The sequence below is a fragment of the Mus musculus genome, chromosome 3 (assembly GCF_000001635.26).
Source record: "Mus musculus strain C57BL/6J chromosome 3, GRCm38.p6 C57BL/6J".
Classification (NCBI taxonomy): domain Eukaryota; kingdom Metazoa; phylum Chordata; class Mammalia; order Rodentia; family Muridae; genus Mus; species Mus musculus.
The window spans coordinates 136200973-136227883 of NC_000069.6; the positions used below are offsets into that span (position 1 = coordinate 136200973).

The 26911-nt window shown below is 38.9% G+C and overlaps 1 protein-coding gene across 5 annotated transcripts in view; it reads right to left on the minus strand.

The window, feature by feature from the left end:
- The window catches only part of Bank1 (B cell scaffold protein with ankyrin repeats 1), a 272779-nt gene that overhangs the window by 147610 nt on the left and 98258 nt on the right, over positions 1-26911 (minus strand). For all 5 annotated transcript variants that reach the window (XM_006501484.4, XM_006501483.1, NM_001310749.1 and 2 more), the window contains one exon: positions 12858-13054. In XM_006501484.4, coding sequence (XP_006501547.1) covers positions 12858-13054 — 197 coding nt within the window. The remainder of the gene's footprint in view (positions 1-12857; positions 13055-26911) is intronic.

Here is a 26911-nt window from a genome sequence, read left to right on the forward strand (position 1 = left end):
TCCTAAATTTTAACCTTTATTGGAACCATTTATTTATTTTTCCATTTATACAACATTTTTAGGGACACAGTAAGTCAGGCATAATATTGACTGTCTCACATCCAAATGTACCACAATGAAGGTGTGGCTGCAACAACAACAACAACAACAAAAAAGAAACAGAGGGAAATCATATAGCGCAGGGTCTGGGCTTTGCTATCTGATAATATTCCTTTCATTTTAATATTCAGGTCTATGCTTTTAAATTAATTCAAAGCAGTAATCATGCTTTAATATTGATAGAAAAGTACATATTCAGCCTATAGTGGATTATAGTAAATATATAACTGTCTTTACACATGAAAAAAGACTGAAACACAAACTCAACTGATAAAAAAAAGAAGCGTATTTTCTCAATAAAATTTGAATAATTGTCACTTGCCCCTCTCTCCTCTCTCTCTCTCTCTCTCTCTCTCTCTCTCTCTCTCTCTCTCTCTCTCTCTCTCTCTCTCTCTGGTTTTTTGAGACAGGGTTTCTCTGTGTAGCCCTGGCTGTCCTGGAACTCACTTTGTAGACCAGGCTGGCCTTGAACTCAGAAATCTCTGGCCTTGAACTCAGAAATCTGCCTGCCTCTACCTCCGAGTACTGGGTTTAAGGCGTGAGCAATCATGCCTGGCTCTACCTCTCTTTTAAATGATAAAAATCATTGTGTTTATTTCATGAGCTCTATTCTCTAACCCTCTATTACTGATACTCACTGCTTCAATGATCATTTGTGGTTTCTTTTTTTTTTCCATTTTTTATTAGGTATTTAGCTCATTTACATTTCCAATGCTATACCAAAAGTCCCCCATATCCACCCACCCCCACTCCCCTGCCCACCCACTCCCCCTTTTTGGCCCTGGTGTTCCCCTGTACTGGGGCATATAAAGTTTGCAAGTCCAATGGGCCTCTCTTTCCAGTGATGGCCGACTAGGCCATCTTTTGATATATATGCAGCTAGAGTCAAGAGCTCCGGGGTACTGGTTAGTTCATAATGTTGTTCCACCTATAGGGTTGCAGATCCCTTTAGCTCCTTGGCTACTTTCTCTAGCTCCTCCATTGGGAGCCCTATGATCCATCCATTAGCTGACTGTGAGCATCCACTTCTGTGTTTGCTAGGCCCCGGCATAGTCTCACAAGAGACAGCTACATCTGGGTCCTTTCAATAAAATCTTGCTAGTGTATGCAATGGTGTCAGCGTTTGGATGCTGATTATGGGGTGGATCCCTGGATATGGCAGTCTCTACATGGTCCATCCTTTCATCTCAGCTCCAAACTTTGTCTCTGTAACTCCTTCCATGGGTGTTTTGTTCCCAAATCTAAGGAGGGGCATAGTGTCCACACTTCAGTCTTCATTCTTCTTGAGTTTCATGTGTTTAGCAAATTATATCTTATATCTTGGGTATCCTAGGTTTGGGGCTAATATCCACTTATCAGTGAGTACATATTGTGTGAGTTTCTTTGTGAATGTGTTACCTCACTCAGGATGATGCCCTCCAGGTCCATCCATTTGGCTAGGAATTTCATAAATTCATTCTTTTTAATAGCTGAGTAGTACTCCATTGTGTAGATGTACCACATTTTCTGTATCCATTCCTCTGTTGAGGGGCATCTGGGTTCTTTCCAGATTCTGGCTATTATAAATAAGGCTGCTATGAACATAGTGGAGCATGTGTCCTTCTTACCAGTTGGGGCATCTTCTGGATATATGCCCAGGAGAGGTATTGCTGGATCCTCCGGTAGTACTATGTCCAATTTTCTGAGGAACCGCCAGACTGATTTCCAGAGTGGTTGTACAAGCCTGCAATCCCACCAACAATGGAGGAGTGTTCCTCTTTCTCCACATCCACGCCAGCATCTGCTGTCACCTGAATTTTTGATCTTAGCCATTCTCACTGGTGTGAGGTGGAATCTCAGGGTTGTTTTGATTTGCATTTCCCTGATGATTAAGGATGTTGAACATTTTTTCAGGTGTTTCTCTGCCATTCGGTATTCCTCAGGTGAGAATTCTTTGTTCAGTTCTGAGCCCCATTTTTTAATGGGGTTATTTGATTTTCTGAAGTCCACCTTCTTGAGTTCTTTATATATGTTGGATATTAGTCCCCTATCTGATTTAGGATAGGTAAAGATCCTTTCCCAATCTGTTGGTGGTCTTTTTGTCTTATTGACAGTGTCTTTTGCCTTGCAGAAACTTTGGAGTTTCATTAGGTCCCATTTGTCAATTCTCGATCTTACAGCACAAGCCATTGCTGTTCTGTTCAGGAATTTTTCCCCTGTGCCCATATCTTCAAGGCTTTTCCCCACTTTCTCCTCTACAAGTTTCAGTGTCTCTGGTTTTATGTGAAGTTCCTTGATCCACTTAGATTTGACCTTAGTACAAGGAGATAAGTATGGATCGATTCGCATTCTTCTACATGATAACAACCAGTTGTGCCAGCACCAATTGTTGAAAATGCTGTCTTTCTTCCACTGGATGGTTTTAGCTCCCTTGTCGAAGATCAAGTGACCATAGGTGTGTGGGTTCATTTCTGGGTCTTCAATTCTATTCCATTGGTCTACTTGTCTGTCTCTATACCAGTACCATGCAGTTTTTATCACAATTGCTCTGTAGTAAAGCTTTAGGTCTGGCATGGTGATTCCGCCAGAAGTTCTTTTATCCTTGAGAAGACTTTTTGCTATCCTAGGTTTTTTGTTATTCCAGACAAATTTGCAAATTGCTCCTTCCAATTCGTTGAAGAATTGAGTTGGAATTTTGATGGGGATTGCATTGAATCTGTAGATTGCTTTTGGCAAGATAGCCATTTTTACAATGTTGATCCTACCAATCCATGAGCATGGGAGATCTTTCCATCTTCTGAGATCTTCCTTAATTTCTTTCTTCAGAGATTTGAAGTTTTTATCATACAGATCTTTCACTTCCTTAGTTAGAGTCACGCCAAGATATTTTATATTATTTGTGACTATTGAGAAGGGTGTTGTTTCCCTAATTTCTTTCTCAGCCTGTTTATTCTTTGTATAGAGAAAGGCCATTGACTTGTTTGACTTTTTATATCCAGCTACTTCACCGAAGCTGTTTATCAGGTTTAGGAGTTCTCTGGTAGAATTTTTAGGGTCACTTATATATACTATCATATCATCTGCAAAAAGTGATATTTTGACTTCCTCTTTTCCAATTTGTATCCCCTTGATTTCCTTTTGTTGTCGAGGAGTAGACGGCAGGAAATAATCAAACTCAGGGGTGAAATCAACCAAGTGGAAACAAGAAGAACTATTCAAAGAATTAACCAAACGAGGAGTTGGTTCTTTGAGAAAATCAACAAGATAGATAAACACTTAGCTAGACTCACTAAAGGGCACAGGGACAAAATCCTAATTAACAAAATCAGAAATGAAAAGGGAGACATAACAACAGATCCTGAAGAAATCCAAAACACCATCAGATCCTTCTACAAAAGGCTATACTCAACAAAACTGGAAAACCTGGACGAAATGGACAAATTTCTGGACAGATACCAGGTACCAAAGTTGAATCAGGATCAAGTTGACCATCTAAACAGTCCCATATCACCTAAAGAAATAGAAGCAGTTATTAATAGTCTCCCAACCAAAAAAAGCCCAGGACCAGATGGGTTTAGTGCAGAGTTCTATCAGACCTTCAAAGAAGATCTAATTACAGTTCTGCACAAACTATTTCACAAAATAGAAGTAGAAGGTACTCTACCCAACTCATTTTATGAAGCCACTATTACTCTGATACCTAAACCACAGAAAGACCCAACAAAGATAGAGAACTTCAGACCAATTTCTCTTATGAATATCGATGCAAAAATCCTCAATAAAATTCTCGCTAACCGAATCCAAGAACACATTAAAGCAATCATCCATCCTGACCAAGTAGGTTTTATTCCAGAGATGCAGGGATGGTTTTATATACGAAAATCCATCAATGTAATCCATTATATAAACAAACTCAAAGACAAAAACCACATGATCATCTCGTTAGATGCAGAAATCATTTGTGGTTTCTTTTGCATACGAGAATTCCATTTCCATTAAATGGCACTTCCAGACACAGTCAGCTCTATATGAGTTAATTGGTAAAAGAAGCCAGGAAAAAAAAGGGGGGGGGAGAACTGCATTTTAGGAAGTTCATGAGAAATTAGGAGTCTGAGAATTACCCAAGGGAAGTTAATGATTATTTAGCCACCACAGCCAGGAATGTAACTCTCAATATGATGCTAGAACTGCTGGTCTCTGAAGCAAATATGTCAAAGATAATGAAGTACCTGTGTATAATGAGGCACTGGTTCAATCTTGACAAATTATTTAACATCTGTACTGGACAAGAACTGAAAGAACACAGATATTATCTCTCGCTGTTACTTCCACAAATGGATGTATGTTACCTATGTTATTCAATTAATTTTAATGTAGCAAACATTGAAATCACTACCCTGTGAGCCAATTGGTAATCAAAATCATATTGTTGCTTGTCATTTGAGCTCATGGCTACACTCCCAGGAGCAACGGCATTCAAACACAGTGAGGATCAGAGCTGAGCTATTATAGCATCTGCATTTCCCATTTGCCAGTGACCACAAGTGCCACACAGTTCTCCTGTGGCAGGAGGAAAGTGGAGAGTGGCTCAAACTAGACATTGAGAGGGCTCACCCTGTTAAAAAACAATAGCTTCCAAAGGTGAGACAAAAGGAACATTCAACTAAGTATTGTGAGTCAACTCTCATTTTGAAATGGTATCAGGACCTCATTACGAAGGCTTAGATTTTTTGCTCAGGATAATGAGCATCCACCAGTTGCTAGGAAAGAGGGGCAAATCTGTCATGAGTCATCATACATTTAGGGGAAATTAAGACAAATGCAGAAACACTGATATTATAAGATATACTATATACATACACACATATGTGCATATATATGTACATATATATATTGATATATATATACATATATATATACATTGATATATTAAAATCCACAATTATAGAGATAATTCATCAGGCCCATTGAAGAAGTCTGAAACATGCCTGTATTAATATATCACAGAATATCTGGTTTGTTGGGATTGAGGGCTGATTTCACTCACAAAATGAATGCTACAATGAGTTTTCTGCTGGACAGTTTTGTGCCAACTCGTCACATGCTAGAATCATTTAAGAGACTGGAACCTCAGTTGAGAAAAATGCTTCCATAAGACTGGGCTGCAGGCAAGCCCGTAGGGCATTTTTTTTTTTTATTAGTGATCAATGTGGAAATGTTCAAGCCATTGTAGATGGAGCCACCACTCCTGGGCTGGTTGTCCTGGGCTCTACAGGAAAAGGATGAGCAAGCCAGGCTGGGGAAGGTACAAGCCATAATCAGTGCTGTTCCTTGGCCCCTACATCAGCCCCTGCCTCCAAGTTCCTACAGTGATTGAGTTCCTGTCCTGACTTCCTTAGATGATGAACAATGATGGAGGTAGAAGTATAAGCCAACTACTTTCCTCTCCTCCCCAAATTTCTTTTGAACATAATATTTCATCATAGCAATGTAACCCTAACAAAGGCATGTTTACTTGTCTGAACTGAACCAATGCTTGAGGTCTATTCAGATGTTTTCCTCATCTTTATTTCCCCCTAAAATGAACTGCACTGTGACGGAGATGAACTTTTATCTTCCTGACCTGTGGTGCTTCTCATTCCCCGTAGGAAAGCAGAATAGTGGGTAGTTAGTTAGTTGGGGAAACTTAGAAACAGTTTATCCTATATACAGGTAAGGAGAGAATGCATAGATACAGCTAGCTGTCCGGAAACTCTGAGCAGAAGGATCATTTATATACATAATATACACAGAGAAAACAGTCACTGTGTCTCCTGTGAGTAGACTTTACTGGAAATTACAGATAATGGGTTTTGCTGGGCTTTGGTAAATCACACCAACACTATTTCAGAGACCATTGTAAACTGCCTCACACACTGGTGTTAATAGCCATGAAAAATGTCTTTCCTAACGGCCATTCGGGTGATGTACAGCCTATGGATGGTCTTCTTAATTGGTTTCTTACAGTTAATAAAACATGTTAGGTGAAATTACTGTTACAGCTTCTCTGGTTTGAAATCAGCTATGTCTCATACATGTTGCATTAAGCATATTAACTTGTGAAAGGATGTAAGAAAAACAATTACAGTATTTTTTCATAGCTAGTAAAGTAGACAGAAAATTACAAACCTACATTTTCAAATATCTACTACTATGAAAGGACTGAGGTTGTTTACACTCTGCAAATAATTCTTTTTTTTAAATATTTTTTATTACATATTTTCCTCAATTACATTTCAATGCTATCCCAAAAGTCCCCCATACCCTCTCCCCCACTTCCCTACCCACCCATTCCCATTTTTTTGGCCCTGGGGGTTCCCCTGTACTGGGGCATATACAGTTTGTGTGTCCAATGGGCCTCTCTTTCCAGTGATGACTGACTAGGCCATCTTTTGATACATATGCAGCTAGAGTCGAGAGCTCCGGGGTACTGGTTAGTTCATAATGTTGTTCCACCTAAAGGGTTGCAGATCCTTTTAGCTCCTTGGGTACTTTCTCTAGCTCCTCCATTGGGAGCCCTGTGATCCATCCATTAGCTGACTGTGAGCATCCACTTCTGTGTTTGCTAGGCCCCGGTATAGTCTCACAAGAGACAGCTACATCTGGGTCCTTTCAACAAAATCTTGTCACCCCATAATCAGCTTCCAAACGCTGACACCATTGCATACACTTGCAAATAATTCTTGATAGATTTAAAATGAAAATCCCATAGTTAAATTTAAAGGTTTTTAATACTGTCTTTCTTCTGTGTTCTTACTATAAAAAGTTAAGGCTCACATGCATGCTATGAAGACAATTCAGTTAACAAACCAACTTTTCACCCCAAGAAATTAAAGCTCACGTGAGCTCTGCCTTTTCCCAACAACTTTACTTTCATTCTTTTCTCACAGAAGTGTTGTGTGTATTTCCTTAATACTAATATTTTTATACCTCATTTATGACTTATTTATTTTTTCGCACAAATTCCACATGATTTTTGTTGTTTTAATTATGACACTGCCTTCCAATTTGGGCTATTTAAAATCTTATGTAGATGTGCAGACAGTTTTCCTTCATGTTTCAAATCATGCTTGGACATTATCTATCACTCTGTCAATAAGTTAAGCATCAAAGAGATGTTCTTTTGTCATAATTTTGTGGGAACTGGAGCCTTCTTTCTGCATTCACAATTTTTGAAAAATTCCAGTTTTCCTATTATACAGAATTGCCCTATTTATTTGAATGCATATTTTATTATAGACACACAATGAATCCATGTACTTTACCATAAAATCCTTTTCCTTAGAGAAATCCACTAAGTCCTATCAGAAATGGCTACATGCATTCCTGTTAGATTGTTTCAGCTAACTCTAAGAAGCTGATAGGAAAAACACAAACCTGTTTCCTATATGATTGTGTTAAAATGTCTCACACAGTAAAAATGCAGGAAAACAAACACACGAAGAAAACAAAAGAAAAAAGAATAAAAGCCATACATTTCTATAAATTTCAGAAGATGTTAAATAGCCATGCTTAATATCTACTTTACAATGTCTACTCTGGGAATTATTTTGAAAAGAGGGTGGAGAGGGGGTAAAGGACTTGGTAATTAAACCTACAAATGGATATAAACCACAGCTTGCTTAACAAAATTCTTCTTAATTTTCATATATGTATACAATGAAATATGATCATATACTGCCCTCTTCCAGCTCTACAATTCCCATTCCTAACTTCATATTTTATTTATTTAATAGCCTACTAATTTCCATTAGTGCTGCCCCATAAGTACATGGTGTGGGTGTCCCAGGAGCCTGTGAAAGTCATTTAAACATAGCACTAATCCTAGAGAAATTCTGGTGTTAGACAGCTGTGATTGCTAATTTTGCTTGTGAAGATGACTAGATGATGTGATTGTAAGGGCATTTCCAGAAAAAAATAATAGAGAGGGAAATGCCTCTTCTGAAAAGAGGTCACTATCCCATGAGCTGGGATCCCAGACTGAATGACAAAGAAGAAGAGAGAAAGACAGTGGGGCACAAGAATTCTCCTTTCTCTCCTTCTGTAGCACTGAGATATGACTGAACAATTGCTTCACACTCCCGCCACCATAGGGCCACCTACTGCCATGGTCACCCCATCAGGACAGACTGATAACTTCAAGCTGTGAGTCAGAAATCAATCTCTCCTCCTAAGATGCTTCTAGTCAGATATTTCATCATGGCAACAAGGAAAGTATCCAAGATCTTTACAAAAACTCCAAAGCTCTTTACAATGAAAATTTCTGTTCATAAATTAAGTACTAATTACTTAATTTTCATAGGAAAAAAGTATTAAAAAGCACAATGATGAGTTAAGAATTTCTCTTGCTTCTTGGCAACAGCAATAGTGTGGGGGTTTGGTGACTGTATATGGGAGGGATCCCTAGGTGGGGTGGTCTCTGGATAACCTTATCTTCAGTCTCTGTTCCAGTTTTTGTCTTTACCTTTCCTTTGGACAGGAACATTTCTGGGTTAAAACTTTTTGAGATGGGTGTGTGACCCCAATCCTCAATTGGTGGCTGTGCCTATCTACTTGAGGTGGTCTCTACAGATTGTACCTCCCCTTTGTTGGGTATTCCAGCTAAAGTCATTGCTATTGGTCCTGGGAAACTCATTTCCCTGGAGTCTGGGACTTTCTAGTGTCTACCACCCAGTTCCCTAGCCCCCACTACTACATGTTTCTATTCAGTTTTCTGACCCTCTGTACTTCTCTCCTGTTCCTTCCAATACCTGATCCTGCCCCCCTTTTCCCTCCCCTGCCTCTCTTCCCCCCAGGTTCCTCAACTCCCTCTACCTCCTGTGAGTATTTTGTTTCCCATTCTATGTAGGATTGAATCATCCACACTTTGGTCTTCCTTCTTCTTAAGCTCCATATGGTTTGTGGGTTATATCATGGATATTCTGAGCTTTTAGGCTAATATCCACTTATCAGTGAGTACATACCATGTGCATTCTTTTGTGTCTGGGTTATTTTACTCAGGATGATATATTCTAGTTTCATTCATTTGCCTGCAACTTTCATGATGTCCTTGTTTTTTTTTTTTTGTTTTTTGTTTTTAATAGCTGAGTAGTACCCCATTGTGTAAATGCTATTGCTAATGTCAAGAAGTGCTTGTTGACAGGACCCTAATATGGCTGTTCCCTGAGTATTTCTACCAGCACCTGTCCAATACAGATGCAGTTACTCACAGCTAACCACTGGACTGAGTCCAGGGACCCTAAATGAAATGCTAGAGGAAGGACTGAAGGAGCTGAAGGGGATTTGCAACCCCATATGAAGAACAATATCAGCTAAGTGGACCACCCAGAGCTCCCAGGGACTAAATCACCAATCAAAGAGTAGATGGGTTCATGACTCCAGATACATATATGGCAGAGGATGGCTTTATCGGACATCAGTGGTAGGGGAGGGAGGTCTGATGCCCCAGCATAGGGGGATGCTAGAGGGGTGAGGCTGGAGTGGGTAAGTGTGGGGGAGAGAGCACCCTTATAAAGGAGGAGAGAGGGGATGAGGAATTTATGGATGGGAAACCAGGGAAGAGGATATCATTTGAAATATTAATGAATAAAATGGTTAATAATAATAATAATAATAATAATGATAATAATAAATAATGAAATTCTTTTGCTCCTCCTGTGCCTCTACATAATTAACATCATGATAAGTACATGGCTGGCTTATGTATACCATATAATGCCTTTTGTCTATATTTTTCTGAAATAACAATCTTCTTTTTCTGCTCATTTGGTATAGATCAAAAACCTGAATATAGCACACTGAAAATCAGCTATGTCTTCTGATGGAAAGATTATGAAGAATTGAATAAATCAGCAAACTGGCAAAGGCTAGATTGTGTCTGTAGTGAAAAGGAGTAGTCTTTGTTCAGTGAACTAAATAATCTGTTGGTGGACCATTATAAGCTTCAAATTTGAAAAGAGCTTGCTTCCAAATCTTTGGGAAAAATAGTTTGAGGAAATTTTGAGGACGTCTGCGTACATGTGATAATTAGAATAAGACTGAATACTACAGTTACATAAATATTTAAGAAATAATAAGATATTTTAGTAACATAATGAGAATTCAATTTTTTGCTACTCAGTTTAGATACACACCTAAAGACACAGCTAACATGATTTGGAATAAACAGCATTAACATGGGATGTATCTTGCATAGCTTTACCAAGGAATTCTTAGATTTGTTTATACAAAGTTGATAACTAGAGAAATAATTCATACAACCTGTAAATCATAAGAACCATTTTCCAAAAGTGTTACCACATCCTGCAGATATTTACAGTTTCTTAACCATGCATTTGCAAGAGGAAATCTGATTGCTTGAAAGTGTATTAAAATTTATGTTATCCATGATCATCAAAATGCATTTACAGATCTGCCACCCATTAGCACAGTCACAGCCACAGCCACAGCCACATTCTCAGTCACAGCAGGATGATCACAGATTGATATCCATCTATAATGATAAAACTCTTCTAGAAACAGCCTGGCTAAAGGATCACTTACAAATAGCATACAAAGACCGCTTCACAAATTTCATGCAATAGTGACCAAGCTGAACCCTATAAAGCTAGTTATAAGCTAGTACTGTAATGTGAATCGTTACCTAGCGACCATGAGAGCAAACACTTGGAATCCATGACATACATATAGAAACAGAGACATATATACCAAAAGAATATAAAACAAAACAAAACAAAACAAAACAAAACAAAACAAAACAAAATCCCCCACTGTGTCTTATGCCTGTCAGTCTTGTTGTAGCCCTCTACTGTTTTTCATAAGGACAGTCACCAGCATGCTCTACAGTGGTATCTAGCAGGCTCTCGCAGTTCTCACAGAGCCTCTGAAGTTAAGTCTTCAGGAAAAGAGGAGTAGAATTATAACACTGAGAGTTGGGAATTATCTTTGAAAGCTTTGAAAGGCGATGAAGATTTATGCAGAGTTCACCAGAGACTGAAATTAGGGAATAGAATTTAGGACCCTTGAGGACCCAAGAGTGCCAAACGAATGAGCATGTTACAGGCAATGGAAAGCTGATATGACTGACTGACCTGAGATGCACACCATATCCTTTGATCAAGGACCTCGTATAGAGGACATGTAGTAAAATGAGTGTAATTATCAGCCCTGGTGACAGGCTTTAACCACAGTGCACCAGGATTCAGGTGAGACAGGCTGCAGATGGAAGGCTTTAGACTGGAAAACCGTGCTTCATTAGACTACAGGCCGTATGTTTATTTTAAATGTGTGCAAAATACATTCTGTTGCCACTTCAGGGAGTGGACGGCATGCACATGCTCCTGTAATATGTTGATACTCCTGATAAATGGAGAACAGAGCTGCATTGATTTTTGTCATCTTATTCTTCTGGAACTACAGTTGACCACTGTATTTGTAAGTCCAATATTTGACTGAATTTCTGTGACAATCAGTTAAGGGCTAAAAGAGCCAGAATCCATTTACAGTGTTCCATCTTTCTACGTTAGCTGCTTATTGGCCATACAATTATATTAGTTGTGAAAAATCCAAAGATAAATTTTGACATATTTACTGGCATGATCACTGTCATAGTCAACTCTCCACTGTACCTTCACAAGTATAATTCATTTTCTGAGGCAAAATGTGCACTTCTCTTATTACAAAGCAGTGGCGCTTCTAAACTTGGTTATGAGAACATAGTGTGCGAGCTTTATTTGCTGCAATCGTATCATTCCCTTCTCAAATCTTTCACTTGTTGCCTTCTCATTAAATTATCTGTCTGGAGTGTTCTGAAGTTGGGGGCTTATATAGAAACAATAAGGAATGGGAAGTCAACAGGGAAACAGAAGGAATCACACAAGAGAAATAAACTCCAACAACATAAATTCACTTGCTATTGAGCAGGTTTTTCCGAATGATTGCCAAAGTGTTTTCCTTTAACCCTGCACTTACTGACCTGTTTGCATGTACTTCACAGATTCTAGATTCTCAAACAAAGAAATGAAGGTAAATGATTTCTTTGCCTTTTTTGCCATCTCTTCTCCAATATTGAACAGATTCTCCAGATGCCAAAAGAAAGACAAATTGAAATCAGATGAGTATGGGTGAGTCAGAGTTAGGTTATATAGCTCACTAATCTTAAAAAGCTTTTCTTTCTTTCTTTTTTTAAAAGATAATGGACAAGTTGGAACCTGTAAAGGATAAATAAAGTTACACTGTAAGCTCTAGTGGTCTAAAGAGAAATAGATACATTCTGAGTTGCCGGAGGCTGGTGTTCATGCAGCAAGCCACATGTTTTTAGCCATGCAAACAAGTTTGGTGTACCCATCAGCACCTTACGTGCTTGGTCACACATAGCTGATAGATACACACACAGGCAGGAAGTACATCGGGATGTATGTTGATCACCAGTTGGATGGCAGTGGAAAGTACCTTAGCCTCATCAGGATTTGCTTTTATGAGCACCCTATTGACCTAAATTTGGGGTCATTTCTCCAGGAATCCCAGGTATGGACCTGATTAGTGTCCATTTAGTTGGATAGTTGTGGAACTGGTTTTTCTCCTCAGGGTTTTCAGATTAACAAACCAACAGGAGCTTCCATCCTGCACAACGTTTCTAGTTGTGTAAAGTCATAGTTTTCAACATAGCAATGCATTCGTGTTTATATACATGCACATATAAAGAACCAGCTGCAGATATATGAGCAAAGGGAAAAACTTACGAGAAAGTCTTCAAAGACTTCCTTGAGTTCTTCATGACCATGCCTTTCAGCAATATGCAGCAGGTCTGAACCATCTGTCGCCTTCATTCTAGCTGCCCTGGTTGCTCCTGAACACTGCAGCAGATGAAGAGCCAGATTCTTTAAGCCAAATTTTGCTGCACAGTGAAGAAGTGTTGGGAGCTCTGTGGTGTGAGTACCTGGAGACAGACAAAATACCAAGATTGAATATTTCCTTATCTCTGCACTGCCATGAAAGAGTTTCTATTCTAGAAAGTCACACTCAGAAAGCTGAGCAGAACTTCAGTAAATACAAGAAAACAACAGTGGCTGTTGCAATGCAGACTCTCTTCCCTACTTCCTTCAAATAAATACAAATAACTCGCTAGCATTTATTCCCCCATCTTCATTGAGGAGCAGCCTAAAATTACTGTAAGAATTTTACCTTTCACATTTCAAACAGTGTAGTAGGCCCTTTATGATATGAAATTGGTCAAAGTCTGACATTTTATAAGGTAAAAGTTTTATGGACAACAACTGACAATATTTAAAGTTGGTACCAACTTTCAATAAAATAAAGTATTCTCTTGAAAACATGTAATATATAAATTCCTATATATTCACAATGATTTTCATTATAGATTTTTTTTTTGCTGTGGTTAAGATAGGTCAAAGTTAATCAATACAGATATCTACCTAGTAATGTCAAAATCTACTTATGCCTTGATCAGCTCATCTCTGACTACAGTAGAAAATCTACTAACAGCGCCATCTCCTTTGAGCCCAGGCCTTATCATGGCTCCTGCATCCTGCCATTCAGGTAGGTTAAGTCCCTATTAATTCAGTTTTAGCATTTTATGAAATAAATATATATTCATTATAGGAATATATGCATCTTTTAGCATCAACAAATTCTTTCAGTACCTTCAAGTTAATGTGTTATGATGTACCCCCAAATAAAGAACTTCCTTGGAAGTCAATTTTCACACAGCAGAAGTGTGGGCATTATTGTCTAATGGCTCTTTTCTATATTTTGGGAATGTGTCCAGTATCAAAGAATGGAGCCTGATCAAGTTTTGTACTAATGCCTCCATTGCATTATGGGCCTTTTTTCTCTATCATCATCATCCTGGCTAGTTTTATGTCAACTTGACACAAACTAGTATCATTAAAAGAGAAGGAAGCTCTATTGAGAAATAAACCTCTATAAGATCAGGCTGTAAGCAAATGTATGTGACTTTATTTCAACTCAGTGATGTGGGAGTATGTCTTCCATTGTGGGTGAGACTACACTTCTGCTAGTGGATCTAACTTCTACAAGAAAGCAGGCTGAGTAAGCTATGGGAAGCAGCCTGTAAGAAGTACCCCTCCATGGACTCTGCATCAGCCGCTGACTCCAAGTTCCTGTCTTGTTTGTTTTCCAATCCTGACTTCCTTCGATGATGAATAGTGATATAGAAATATAAGCCAAATAAAGTCTTTCTTCTCCAAGTTGCTTTAGTCATGGTGTTTCATCACAGCAATTGTACCCCTAAGACAATCATTTTGAGGATTCAACCCTAGACCACATTATCAGTAATATTGTTGCTTAAAGTTGCTTATGTCTCTATTTCTATCAGTGTTTTTTACAACATAATCTGTATTTAAAACAGAAGTGATCATATTCAATGAAATTGGGCAACTGTGCACAACCCTGTAACAATCACCTAAACCATATGAGTACATTTATCATCACAGAAGTGCCCTCATTGGCAAGTCTAGCAATCCCCAATATTAGAGGCAGTTACATCCTAATTTTTATAAACTTCTCAAGGTATTTTGTATCTCATGTGAGTGCGTTATACTTTCTGCATTCTTATGTAACAAAGTCTTTGGTTTCTGCCCTTCAATCATTTTCCTGGGTAAATATATTTTCCCAACATTTCTCAATTCCCTATCTCCAGAGACTATACTATTAAAACTTGTTTTTAGTGTTTCTATACATTATGTTTTTATTAACTTATTTTCTTTCTGAGCTTTTCAAGACTTATTGAATCTGCTGTTTGTTTCCCTACATCAATTTAGGATCACTTTTTGTTTGAAATAGTTTTCCTGCCTCATTCTTTCTTGCCTTCACGGGGAAATTGAGTACATAAATGCTAGATTAACTCAATAAGATCAGATAAAGCTTGAAGCAGAGATACGGCAAATGAATACAGAGAAGAGTTTTCTGTCTTTCTATAGTGTTCTATAGATTCAAAGAATTTGCTTTGTTCTTTTAGTTGAAATAATATATTTTGACCTGTTTTTAAAATTCATTGATTCCTTTCTTTCTCTGTTGTTTCTATTACTAATGCTATCTAAACCTATCTGTCTGTCTGTCTGTCTGTTGTGGGTTGCCCTGGTGCTGTTTGTATTTCCATGTAAATTCTGCTTCGTCAAGAGGGGCTTCCCTGATGAGGAGTGTATCACATACTCTTGTGATTTGATGTGATCCTTCCCGCTGTTTTAACTGGTCAAACAAAAGCTAGATCCTATGACTGTACCATGGAAAGGAAAGGTGGGGCTGGAGGTTTTTATAGAAGGGGAACAGATGAAAGAGGGGAGGTGGAGGAAGAAACAGAAGAGAGGAAGAGGTGGTAGAAGGAAGATGGAGCAAAACCACATGGCCTGGAGAAGCCGCAAGTAACAAGGGATCTCATAGCTGGGGAACAGAGTAGTGTAATTGTACATCTGCCCAATCTAGTCATGTAGCTTATACATGTTATAACTGAGTTGCATGTTTTTTACATAGGCTTATTGGGGTTGGAGACTTACTGCAACATTTATCATTTATCTCACCTATATATCATCTATATGTCTATCATAGTTTGTCTATCATCTGTCTATTATCTGTCTATCTCATCTATTTATCATTATGTTTATCATTGTCTGTCTCCCATCTGTCTGTCTGTCTGTCTGTCTGTCTATCTATCTATCTATCTATCTATCTATCTATCTATCTATCCATTGATTCATTCAGACAGGACTTACTACATAGTCTTGGCTAGATTGTAACTCACCATGTAGACTATGCTAACACAAACTCATGGAGAACTCTCTGCCTCTGCTCCATAAGTGCTGAATTAAAGGTATGTGTTATCATGCCTGACAGCCCATTTAATTTTAAGCAGTTTTTAAAGGGAATTTTTTTACTATATTTTCCATTTCACTGATGAAAATTCTCCTTTTACGTCTCCACATCAACCCTCTCAGTAGGTTCTGTAGAATGATCACTGTGGTTACTTAAACAGCCATAACTGACAAGTTCAGCATTAGGAGCATTTCCATGATGGTTTCTTTGGGGTGCTCTTTCCTTGACTAAGGAGAGCTCCCATTCTTCCTTCCCACGCATCTTGCAATATTACTGCATTACAATACTTGCATGGTACTAAAGGACTGAAATAATCAATATATATCCTACAATAGGACACACACATTTTAGAAAGCCAAGCCCGCTCTGGTGGTTGAGAGAAGTTAATCTGTAGAGTGAGCAGAGTGTGTTTTTCTGAGCCAAGGGCTTACTCAGGCTCAGATGATCATGGACTTCAAATATACTGATGGTCAGATCACAGCTTCGTCTTCAGCAGAGAGTGAAGGCTGAGCCCTGGTGAGCTACCAGCTTTTCTGTGGCTACTGCTTCGATCCTTCAGGTTTGTGATTTGCCCTGGGATTCCTTCCCATCCAAATCTCTTTAATCAGGACCTCTGCAGGGCACTTAGACAACATGCACAGCTACAGCCATTATAGTTTGGAATTGCTTTACCCCAGCTTTCACATGCTCTGTATTTATATTCTGACTGCTGTTGCTTTCGATATGGCCAAATATTCTTGCAAGATTTGTCTCTGCAACTGTCTTAGTCAATATTCTATCATGGTGAACAGACATCATGGCCATGTCAACTTATAAAGGAAAATACTTAATTGAGGTTGGCTTACAGTTTCAGAGGTTTAGTCCTTTAATATCCTGGTGGGAAGCAGGGTGGGTAACAGGCTTACAAGTGCTGAAAAGGTAGCTGAGAATTCTACATCTGGATCTCCAAGCAGCAGCAAGAGATTAAGACTCTGGGCCTGGCTTGAGCATTTTGAAACATTAAAGCCCACCCCCAACGACACACTTCCTACAACAAGGCCACACCTACTCCAATAGGCCACACCTTCTAATAGTACCACTCTCTAGTGGACAAACATTGCAATCTGTGAGCCTATTGGGGTCATTCCCCATTCTTCTTCTTCTTCAGTCATTTCATAGATGCCACAGCATCTTTTTCCCCCCATTTGGTTTACAGCTATATTTATTTTCATTCATTGAGTCTGATAGCTAGGGTCTGTTTCAGAATCTTTGTCATGAGAGCTTATGAGCAGTATATTCCTCTATAGCTAGGGCTCTTTGCCATACACAATCATCACAAAGTTTGCTAAATAATCTGTTGTGAGATCTTGTCTTATTCTCTCAGGGATGGGTGTAGTTAAGAGGTCACATTCTGGAATTAGGTTTATTCATGTTTCTTCTGTAATTAATTTTCTGCTTGGTAGCCCCAAGGGCAGGCAGAATAAACGGAAATATGCAACATTGGGGGGGCGGTGAGGTGGGGGAGAACCCTTTAGAAAATACCAGAGACCTGGGAGATGAGAGACTCTCAGGACTTAAAAGGAGGGACCTTAGATAAAATGCTTAACAGTAGGGAGACAAAACTCATTAAGTCCACTTCCAGTAGAAAGATAGGGCATCAAGTAGAGAGATGGGGTTGCCATCCCACAGTCAAAATTTCTGACCCAGAATTGTTTCTGTCTAAAAGAACTTCAGGGACAAAAATGGAGAAGAGACTGAGGGAAAGGCAGTCCAGTGACTGGTACAACTTTGGATATATGTTAAGGGGAGGCTCAACGGCCTGACACTATTACTGATGTTATGGTATGCTTACAGACAGGAGCCTAGAATGGCTGTCTTTCTGAAAGGCCCAACAAGCAGCTGACTGAGACAGAAGCAGATAGTTATACCCAATTATTGGACTGGATTCAGGATCTCTGTGGTTGAATTAGGGAAGGGCTGGAAGAAGTTGAGGAGGAGGGTGGCCTCATAGGAAAACCAGCAGTCTCAACTAACCCGAAACCTTGAGATCTCTCAGACACTGAGCCATCAACCAAGCAGCATACAGGAGCTGGTCTGAGGCCCTCACACATATACAACAGAGGACTGACTGGTCTGGCCTCAGTGGTAGATGTGCCTCACCCTTGAGAGACTTGATGCCCCAGGGAGTGGGGAGGCCTGTCAGGGATTGGGGGTACAACCTCTTGGAGAGAGTGGAGAGGAGGAATGGAATGTGGAAGTATGAAAGAGGGGACTGGAAGGGGGACAACAGATAGACTGTAAAAAAGAAAAGGTAATGAAAAAAGAAAGAAAAAACAGAAAAGCATAATAAACAAAGCTCAAGGTAGTTTATAGTCTCAGGACTAATGAAGCCATGGATCTCAAGACTTTACTAAGCCTAATTGTATTATAAATAGTGATCCTTATACCCACATCACAGTTGTTTCTCTTTGAAAGAGACAAAAAAAAAAACCAATTATGAATATGACAAGGAGTTAAATGCAAAGAACGACGGATTATGGATTGGATATACCTACAACCCAACTACTGCAGTCAAGGCTCAAAAAAAAAGAAAATCAGGAAAGAGGGGGTTTAATGATCATAAGTGTGAGCGCCGGACTCGCCAGCAAGAACAACGCCATGATAGGATCCTTCTGCACACGTTTATTGGGAGAGCATTGACTGCATAGGCGAAAGACCCTGAGCCCAGAAATGGTGCTGCTTATATAGGCCTAGGAGTGACGTGTCCATACCTGATTGGTTATGCTACCAGTACCTCATTAATATGCGTTGGGCCAGGCAGTGACTCGTCAAAAAAACTCTTATGCACATGCGCACATTGATTGTTTACCCATAATCACGGGCTTCGGCTTAAAGAAACCAGCGCCATCTTGTAATGGCGTTTGGGGCTTCCCACAATAAGAGCCAAAGGACCAGAATATCTGCTGAAAGAATGTGTCTTCTAGAAATGCCTGGGGAGCTTCATTCATGATTCTTCAACAATAAGGCTGCCAAAATGAGACCTAAACAAGCACACTATCAATAGACATGCCAACATGATGGAAGAAATTACACAGGGCCCCACCCCTTGACAAAGAGCTAGAGGCAACTAAGAAATGCTGAGCCAGAGAGAAATTAGTCTTCCTCAGGAATGAGACCCCTAGTTGGTTATTCAGTACCATGTGACCAGCCTTGAAACCATATACAGACAAGTAACACTATAAGGACACAGTAAGCTGCATTTGTATTTTATACAGACATGTATATAACAAGAATAGTTAAAGGGAAAGGGAGTGTGAATCTGCGAGGAAACAAAGTAGAAGGAGCTATGGGAGAGGTGGGAAGAGGAAAGGGAAGAGAGGAGATGGTGTCATTATATTTTAAATTACACTAGCTGGTATGAGGCCCCCGGCACATAGACATCGGAAGCCTGCCTGCTTTGGCCTCAGTGAGAGAAGAAGAATCTAATCCTGGAGAGACTTTAAGGCCCCGGGGGGTGGGGGGAGGGGGCTGGTAGGGTAGGAGGGAGGGGGACATCCTCTTGAAGATGGAGGAGGAATAGGATGAGGAACAACTGTAAGAGGGTGGACTGGGAGGGTGATAATGACAGGGCTGTAAAGAAATATTAAAGAATGATAATAAAAATCAATTAAAAATGATTATTTGTGAGGTGTACATTTATTCTCTCTGCACATGGGAAGTGTAAGCAGGAGGAACAGGAGTTGAAGGTCCGCCTTAACTCCATATGGAATTGAAGACCAGCCTCCAGCACACAAGACCCTCTCTCGAAACACAAAACTAATGACCATACCCACCAATAAAGAAACCGTGAGTTCTGAATTGCTTATTCTTAGTAGCATTAAGAGGAAAGTTGTATATCCTAATTGGTTGAGGGGTTCTATTAATCTTTGTTCTTATTTAGCCATTTTCTTAAACTAACAGCATGTAATTAATATTTATAATATTCTTAGATAAAAATAATAGATTTCTTCAAAAAAAATACAAGAACCTACTAAAATATGGTTAGTTTTCAGTACATAAATTTTGTTCAGTTTTGTTTTTAAGAAAGGGTCTCATGTAGTGTTGAGATTACTTGCAAGTACTGCTGTGCCACACAAACTTTAATGCCTAATCAAGATTTCTTGTGAGTGTGTGTTATTGCCAAGGAATGCATTTAGAAAGCTACAAGTCACAGTAAGATATGGCAAAATCATTGGGTCCCATCTACCCCACCTAGAGAACCATCAGCTTTTAGATCTATCAGCTAATGTTTGCCAAATGGAAATTTAAGAATAGGAGATGAAGATGTCTGGGGGAATCTTTGAAAAGACCATTTAATCAGACATGTCTTTTACAAGTTAAAGTAAACAGAAGAGGAAATTGAGTCATGGATGTTCTGTACAGAGTGCTTAAACTGTCTAAGATAATCCCTAAAAATGATAGCCAAGAATGAGATTGGCATAATCAAACCAGAGCTTTTAAAAGCTTAACCTAGCTAAATAGAATGAAAAATGGATTGGAATGTGTCCAGGTATAAAATACAAGAATTAATTTAAAATTTGACAGTGAGGAGAGTATGAGAACTGGCAGTGCAAGACATGTAAGCCGTTCGTTCTCACAAATTACTCTCTTGGATATTAAGCTTTCATTCATATGGAGGGAGAGGCCAGGTGGCCACTTTCAGACAAAACAGTGAGTCACATGAAGAAGAGCTTAAAAGACAGGTGATGCACATTTTAATCCCAGCTCAACCAGTAAATCTTTGCCTCTTTAAAGTATTCCTTCAACCCTCTGTACCTCAACCTCTCTATTTCTAAAAGTAGAGGGTTAGAAGTGAGGATTATAATAGCTCTAATATTATTCTACTTTATGCTAAACATGTTAGGGTGGGGAGTTTTCTCTGGGTGTTAAATACAAAAAAGTGGGGAAAGGGGCTGGGGAGATAGTATAATTGGTGAAGTATTGACCATACAGGCAGGAGGACCTGAGTTTGAATCCCTAGCAAACCTAGCACATTCAGAAGCAAAAAAAAAACAAAAAACAAAAAAAACAAAAAAACACCCCCACCAACAACAATGCACACACACCATCGCCACCATCAACAACCAATCAACCAACCAACCTGTGTCTGTAGCACAAGCATTGGAGTACTGGTGAGATACAGGACAAGAGAATGGCTGGAATCTGCTAGCCAGCTAATCTGGCCAATGGGTAAGCTCCATAAACCTTTGGATATGTTTGTTCTTTCTCTGTCTCTGTCTCTCTGTCTCTCTCTGTGTATGTATGTATGTATGTACGTGTGTATGTGTGTGTGTGTGTGCTGTGTTTGTTGCAATTGAATTATCATTATTACAATGTTCTGCAATATATTTAAGAGAAAAAGTTAAAAGTTGGGTCCACATTGCCTGCCCCTGGTTTCTCTGATAAAATTGGCCTGTTTAGGGCTAAACAGTCAAGTATCACTATATTTTGAATATTATCATTATACCCACAGATAAGTCCAGCTCTCATTTCCCAGCAAAGAAGCTTCTTTTTGCAATAACTCAAAACTTATTAAAATTCAAAGAACATCTGATCATGGACTGTCCAGCCCTGCCTGATATAATACACATCAAATTCTTCACACTGAAAGGCTCAAGAAACTTTATGATAGATATGGTAGACAGAGTGTAATAGGCAGAGGACCAGATGTCTACTACAAGATTTTCTCTTCTATATAGAATAGGAAAATGATATCCAATTATCTAGCATACATAAGATATAAACAGTGACATCAGATGACATACTAATGTGGATGTGGAAATTTCACAAGTTCCCGGTGCTAGGTAAAGAACTATAGGAAATGAATGACTGTTGAGATAGTTAGCTCCTAATTGATTATAAAGTACCAAGGAATCTACCTTAAAAAATTTACAATCAATGTCAAATGGACTCTCATGTTGTATTCATAAATTTGTATGTGACATGTTATAAGTATACTATACTTACGTGTAACAATAATAATCAAAAGAAACAATAGAAAGTACATAAAAGTAGGAGAAGGGTTTTGAGGTAAAGGAATGGAGATAGCACAAAGGGCAAGTGTGATATAATGGAGGGCTTTTAAAAACATCAGTGTATGAAATATTCTATACAATAAATGCTGATAAAGTATAAGCTAAACAATAAAAATAATTTGTTAACCTTCAACTTTATACCTACAGTGTGTTTACTATAGAAGGATAAAAACCAGGAGAACCAGGAACAGCAGAAGTCTGAAAGCAGACATGACGGTTGAGATCATGAGTGACAACTGAGGACCATGCCTTACAGGGGGATTGCTATGCTTATTTCCCCAGATGGGTATCACAGAAGTCCATGTGTGGCACGAAGCAGTGAATGAGTGTGTAAGGTTGGGGTTGAGTTCACTAACAAGGAGTGTTTAATATATATTTCCAGCCTTTTGTTGTCTAGAACCTGAGATATACTTACACTATTAAATGACTAATGTAGTAAAAGTAAGCAAGGCCATGAAGAAATCTGGACAGTCTTAGACATATTAAAGGTACTGGGAAGAATTTGACATGGCTTTCAGGAGGTTTCCTATATAATGCCAAGATTAAATGAAAATGTAATATGACAATGGTTATAAAACAGCTAAGGTTAGGTTGGCTTGCAGAATTAAGTGCATATTTACAGTCCTAGCATGCCTACAGTGAAATGGGAGACAGAGGAAAGAAAGCTCAGGAATCCCGAGCTCAGCTAATCCAGTGTATGTAGTGATGGACAACAAAGAAACCTAGCTCCAACATGGTGGAAGATGAAGGTGATACCAAAGGTTGTTCTGAAACATCTACACACACACCATAGAATGCACAAACTCACACTTGCAGGCATGTACACACACACACACACACCCCATTCAAACATCATATATATCAAAAATTTAAAAAGTTATTTCATAAATCTATGTCCATTAATATATAGAGTTCATATTTATTACATATGTTTCTTACATAGACCTAGTCTGTCTGTCTATCTACATAGAGTAATTTTAATCCAGCAACATTAGCTATCTGGCAACGGTTCACATCCAGAAACCTTCTAGGTCTATGTGATCTGGCTGGAATACAGGCATGCTCTTAGTACACACCTTTAATCCTAAACAATGAAGGTAAAGTTAGTTTGTAGAAGGAAGCAGTCATGTTTGAAAGTGATGCCTAATTGATAGTCAGACAAAATGACAAATCAGAGAAAGACTTGATAGAGTGAGTCAGAGATAGGACACACCCAACTCTTATGAGAACAAATGGGAAAGGGCTGACTTAAGAGCACTTGAGAGTGAATCAGGCATGGAGTGCTCTCCATACCTGAACTGCTGATCAGTGAGTGCAGAACAGTTGAATTCAGGCAATGTAGTGGCGCTACAGTTGAGTAGAGTTTGTGTAGTTTGTGCAGTACAGGTCAGCAGAGGCCATTAAAGCCAGAACATAAGGAGCCAGAAGATTAGAACAAATTGAGAGATTGAGTTTGAGACCAAGCAGAGTGATTCAGTGAGAAGCTGAGAAAAGCCAGTTTGAATCAGTCAGTTTAGAGAGGAGTTTGAGCCAAAATAGCTGAGTTGAGCCAGTTAGCCAGAGTTCAGAAATATCTAGAAAGGGTGAGCTTATTCGGCAATAAGCCTCTGAGATGACAGTTAAATCTGGCAAATAAAAGTTATTTATATAAACTTATACCTCTCTATCTCTCCACATTTATTTATATTAATATATTTATCTATATATCATCTGTCTATCATCTACTTATCAATCTATTTATAAATCATTTATCATTAATCTATCAACTATCTCTCATCTCTCTATATGTATCTATCTACTTATCATCTATCTATCTATCTATCTATCTATCTATCTATCTATCTATCTATCTATCTATCTATCTATCTCACCTATATATCATCCACCTACCCACCCATCCATCTATCTGCCTATGTAAGGAAGTAAGGTGTACCAAAGAAAGGAAGGTAAGTGTGGTACTTTGCAAACCATTACCTATCAGAATGAGATAAAAGATGAATTTTATGACTTTCTGCCTCTTTCTTATTCGAATAAAGCAGTTTGAGTGTTCACAATTTTAGATCTTTTAGAACACTTTAGAACTCTGAGAACAGTTTATCTTTTCAAGAAGTGAAAGAGGTGTTCAACTGTCTGGGCATGCCAGGATTTGTAAAAGAAATTTAGGTCTGAGCAACACTGCCTCACAACTACAAATAAAGAGGCTTCTTGTTATTGGCTTATGCAGGACATGAGTACAATGTGTGTTTCATTGCATTTGTTTTATCTTCTGTTTGTCTAGTTGAGGTTAACCTAAGTATTCATTTTCCTTACTAAAATGGATAGTAGAGAGTTTGTTTCCTATTAGCTGTTGCTAATAGCTGGTGTATGTTTCCTTTCCTGACTCTGACATACCTATAGATGCTTATTACTTTTGACCCTAATAAACCTGTACTTTTGGTGCTGGATTTATAGAAGCAGAAGAGAGAGACTCAGTACACAGGGAGGTCACTGCAGCATCTTCAGAAGGCAAGAGGGCCAGAACATCACTCTGTTCTAGCAGATGCCAAGAGAAGAGGAAGAAGATAAACTAAAAGGCGAAAACCATGAGATCTAAATATTTGATTTACTTCAACAAAATAAAAACCCATTTTTATATTTGAAGCTCAAATGTGTTTGTATCCATTTCCATGGATGATGATTTATAGTTGTCTGTTGCCACTGATGAATGAATAAATCTAGGAAATTTGTACTAAGTACTAGAAATTTGGGGGGGCATAGAGCTTCATCCTAAAGGGTGGTATTTGCCATAGGATGAAATGGGTGCTTTGAAGACAATCATGGTACATGAAATGAAAATCATCATTTTGTCAAATTGGAAGATAGAGTAAAATGAATAGTTATTTCAAATATATCACATATTAAAATGGTGTGTATAATTAAGTCAACATTGTTATCTTGCTATAACATTTTCCTCCAAATGTGGGAACAATTCCCCATATCTCCTCTCTTTAGCTCCTCCTTGCTGCTGTGACTCCTAACATTCTGGAAGTATCTCCCGCAGCGTACACGGTCACACTGTGCTTGTTGCTGCAGTGCAGAACTGGCCTGTGGTGTGTCCTGCACTCTGGGATGGAGATTCTCTATACACAGTTACTGTGACCCTACAGGACTTGCTACCAGTCTCCTCATCTGGGAATGCCACTCTACCTCAGGACCACAGAGACATGCAGGTCTGTGGGATTTCAGGATACTCTCTTTTACTCTTGTTTTACTGAAACATGTAGCTTCCAGGATGTTTATAGGACCAAGTCTTGTTTCTGGATTGATGGCTACTCCTTCTCTTTATAATGCATTTTCTACAGCTGTATACCAGAACCTACTGAGTACAGTAAAGCCCTTTCATGTGTACTTTGTTGTTACAAACTCTGAAACTGAACCATTGAACTCAGGGATGGTATCTGGATTTGGGAATACCAGGGTACCCAAGGAACAGAGGTACACTCATGCTTGTTTGTGTGAGGGATTTCTTCACAGACTTTCTTTAGTGTCCTCAGCCCAACTGACCATTGGCTACAAGTCAGCAATTGGAGTTCTCTGTATTTGTGCAAACAGTGAGAAGGTGGATCTTTCAAAACAAACATGTTTAGCTTTCAAGAAAAAGTTGTTACAAGACCTCATGCCACAGAAGACATACAAGTTCGTTTTATACCCACAAATTCTGGGACTTTCAAATGTAAGTTCAGTGTTGCTTCTTGGCGATTTTCAAGCAAGTACTGATACAATTGTGCAAGTAAAAGCTCTGGGAAGCAGAGTCAGTCTCACTGCCATCATCGAAATCCTTGTTATTGAGGTAGAAACAGAAAAGAACGGTGTTCTGGATTTTGATAACTTGACCTATGAAGACTGGAAAGCTCTCCCACAAGAGTTAAATAGGACACATGTGACTGTGCCAATCAGACTGTTTATTAATGCTATTGATAGTGGGAATTTTCTTCAAGCAACCCAATCTAACCAAAGACAAACGTCTGAAGAGAAAATATTGAACAAAGAGAAAAAACTTGTATAGCCAGTGAGGTCTACACATCAAGAAAAGTGACTGGGTTAGGTCAGATGCTACTCAAAGGATGAAACAGATGGCTCAAACAGTCTCATCTGAAGACCTATCAAGTTGCTCCTGTGAGTCCTAGAAGGGCCAAATGCTTTCCGGACAGTTGTTATGGAACCCTTTAAAGCATCTACAACTCAAGATGCAGCAAATGAAATATTAGGATAGCAAGAATCAAATAAATTATTATGAGCTTTAGATTCACTGTAGTAAAGAATATGGCTTAAATTAAAATGAAGCTTTTATTTCAAATTCCAATCACCTTTCAGTGAAAGGAGTCATATCACTTGATATATATGAGTTTGTCTTGTAATTGAGAGTCCTGTTAAGTCATTTTCTGTACTTTCTTCTGAAGATTTGGAACATTTATGTCTGCCAGCAAGGCTGCAGGAGACCTTCTAAGACAAAGGAGGTCACTGGAGAAGTGTAGTGAGAATTTTGGTATCTTAAAAAACACAGTCCTGAGGTGTCCTCAGTTGGGCCCTTGAGTCCAACTTGGGAGGGAGAAGAAAGTAGTCATAAGTGGGGAGAGAGGGAGGGACATGGGAGGAAAAGTAGATTTGGGTAAGTGGGGAGAGGGGAACCTGATCTGTTATGGGGTAGGGGGAAATGACTGAAGTCTTGAGGGCTAGCAGAAAGAATGGAAACAGGCAACCTTGAGAAGTAGGATGCGTGTGAGAGGGAACACTCCCGAATGCACCAGAGACCTGGGAGGTGAGAGACTCTCAGGAATCAAAATTAAAATAAAAAAATTAAATGAAATGTCTGACAGTAGGGAGAGGGAATTTACAGAGCCCACTCCCGCAGG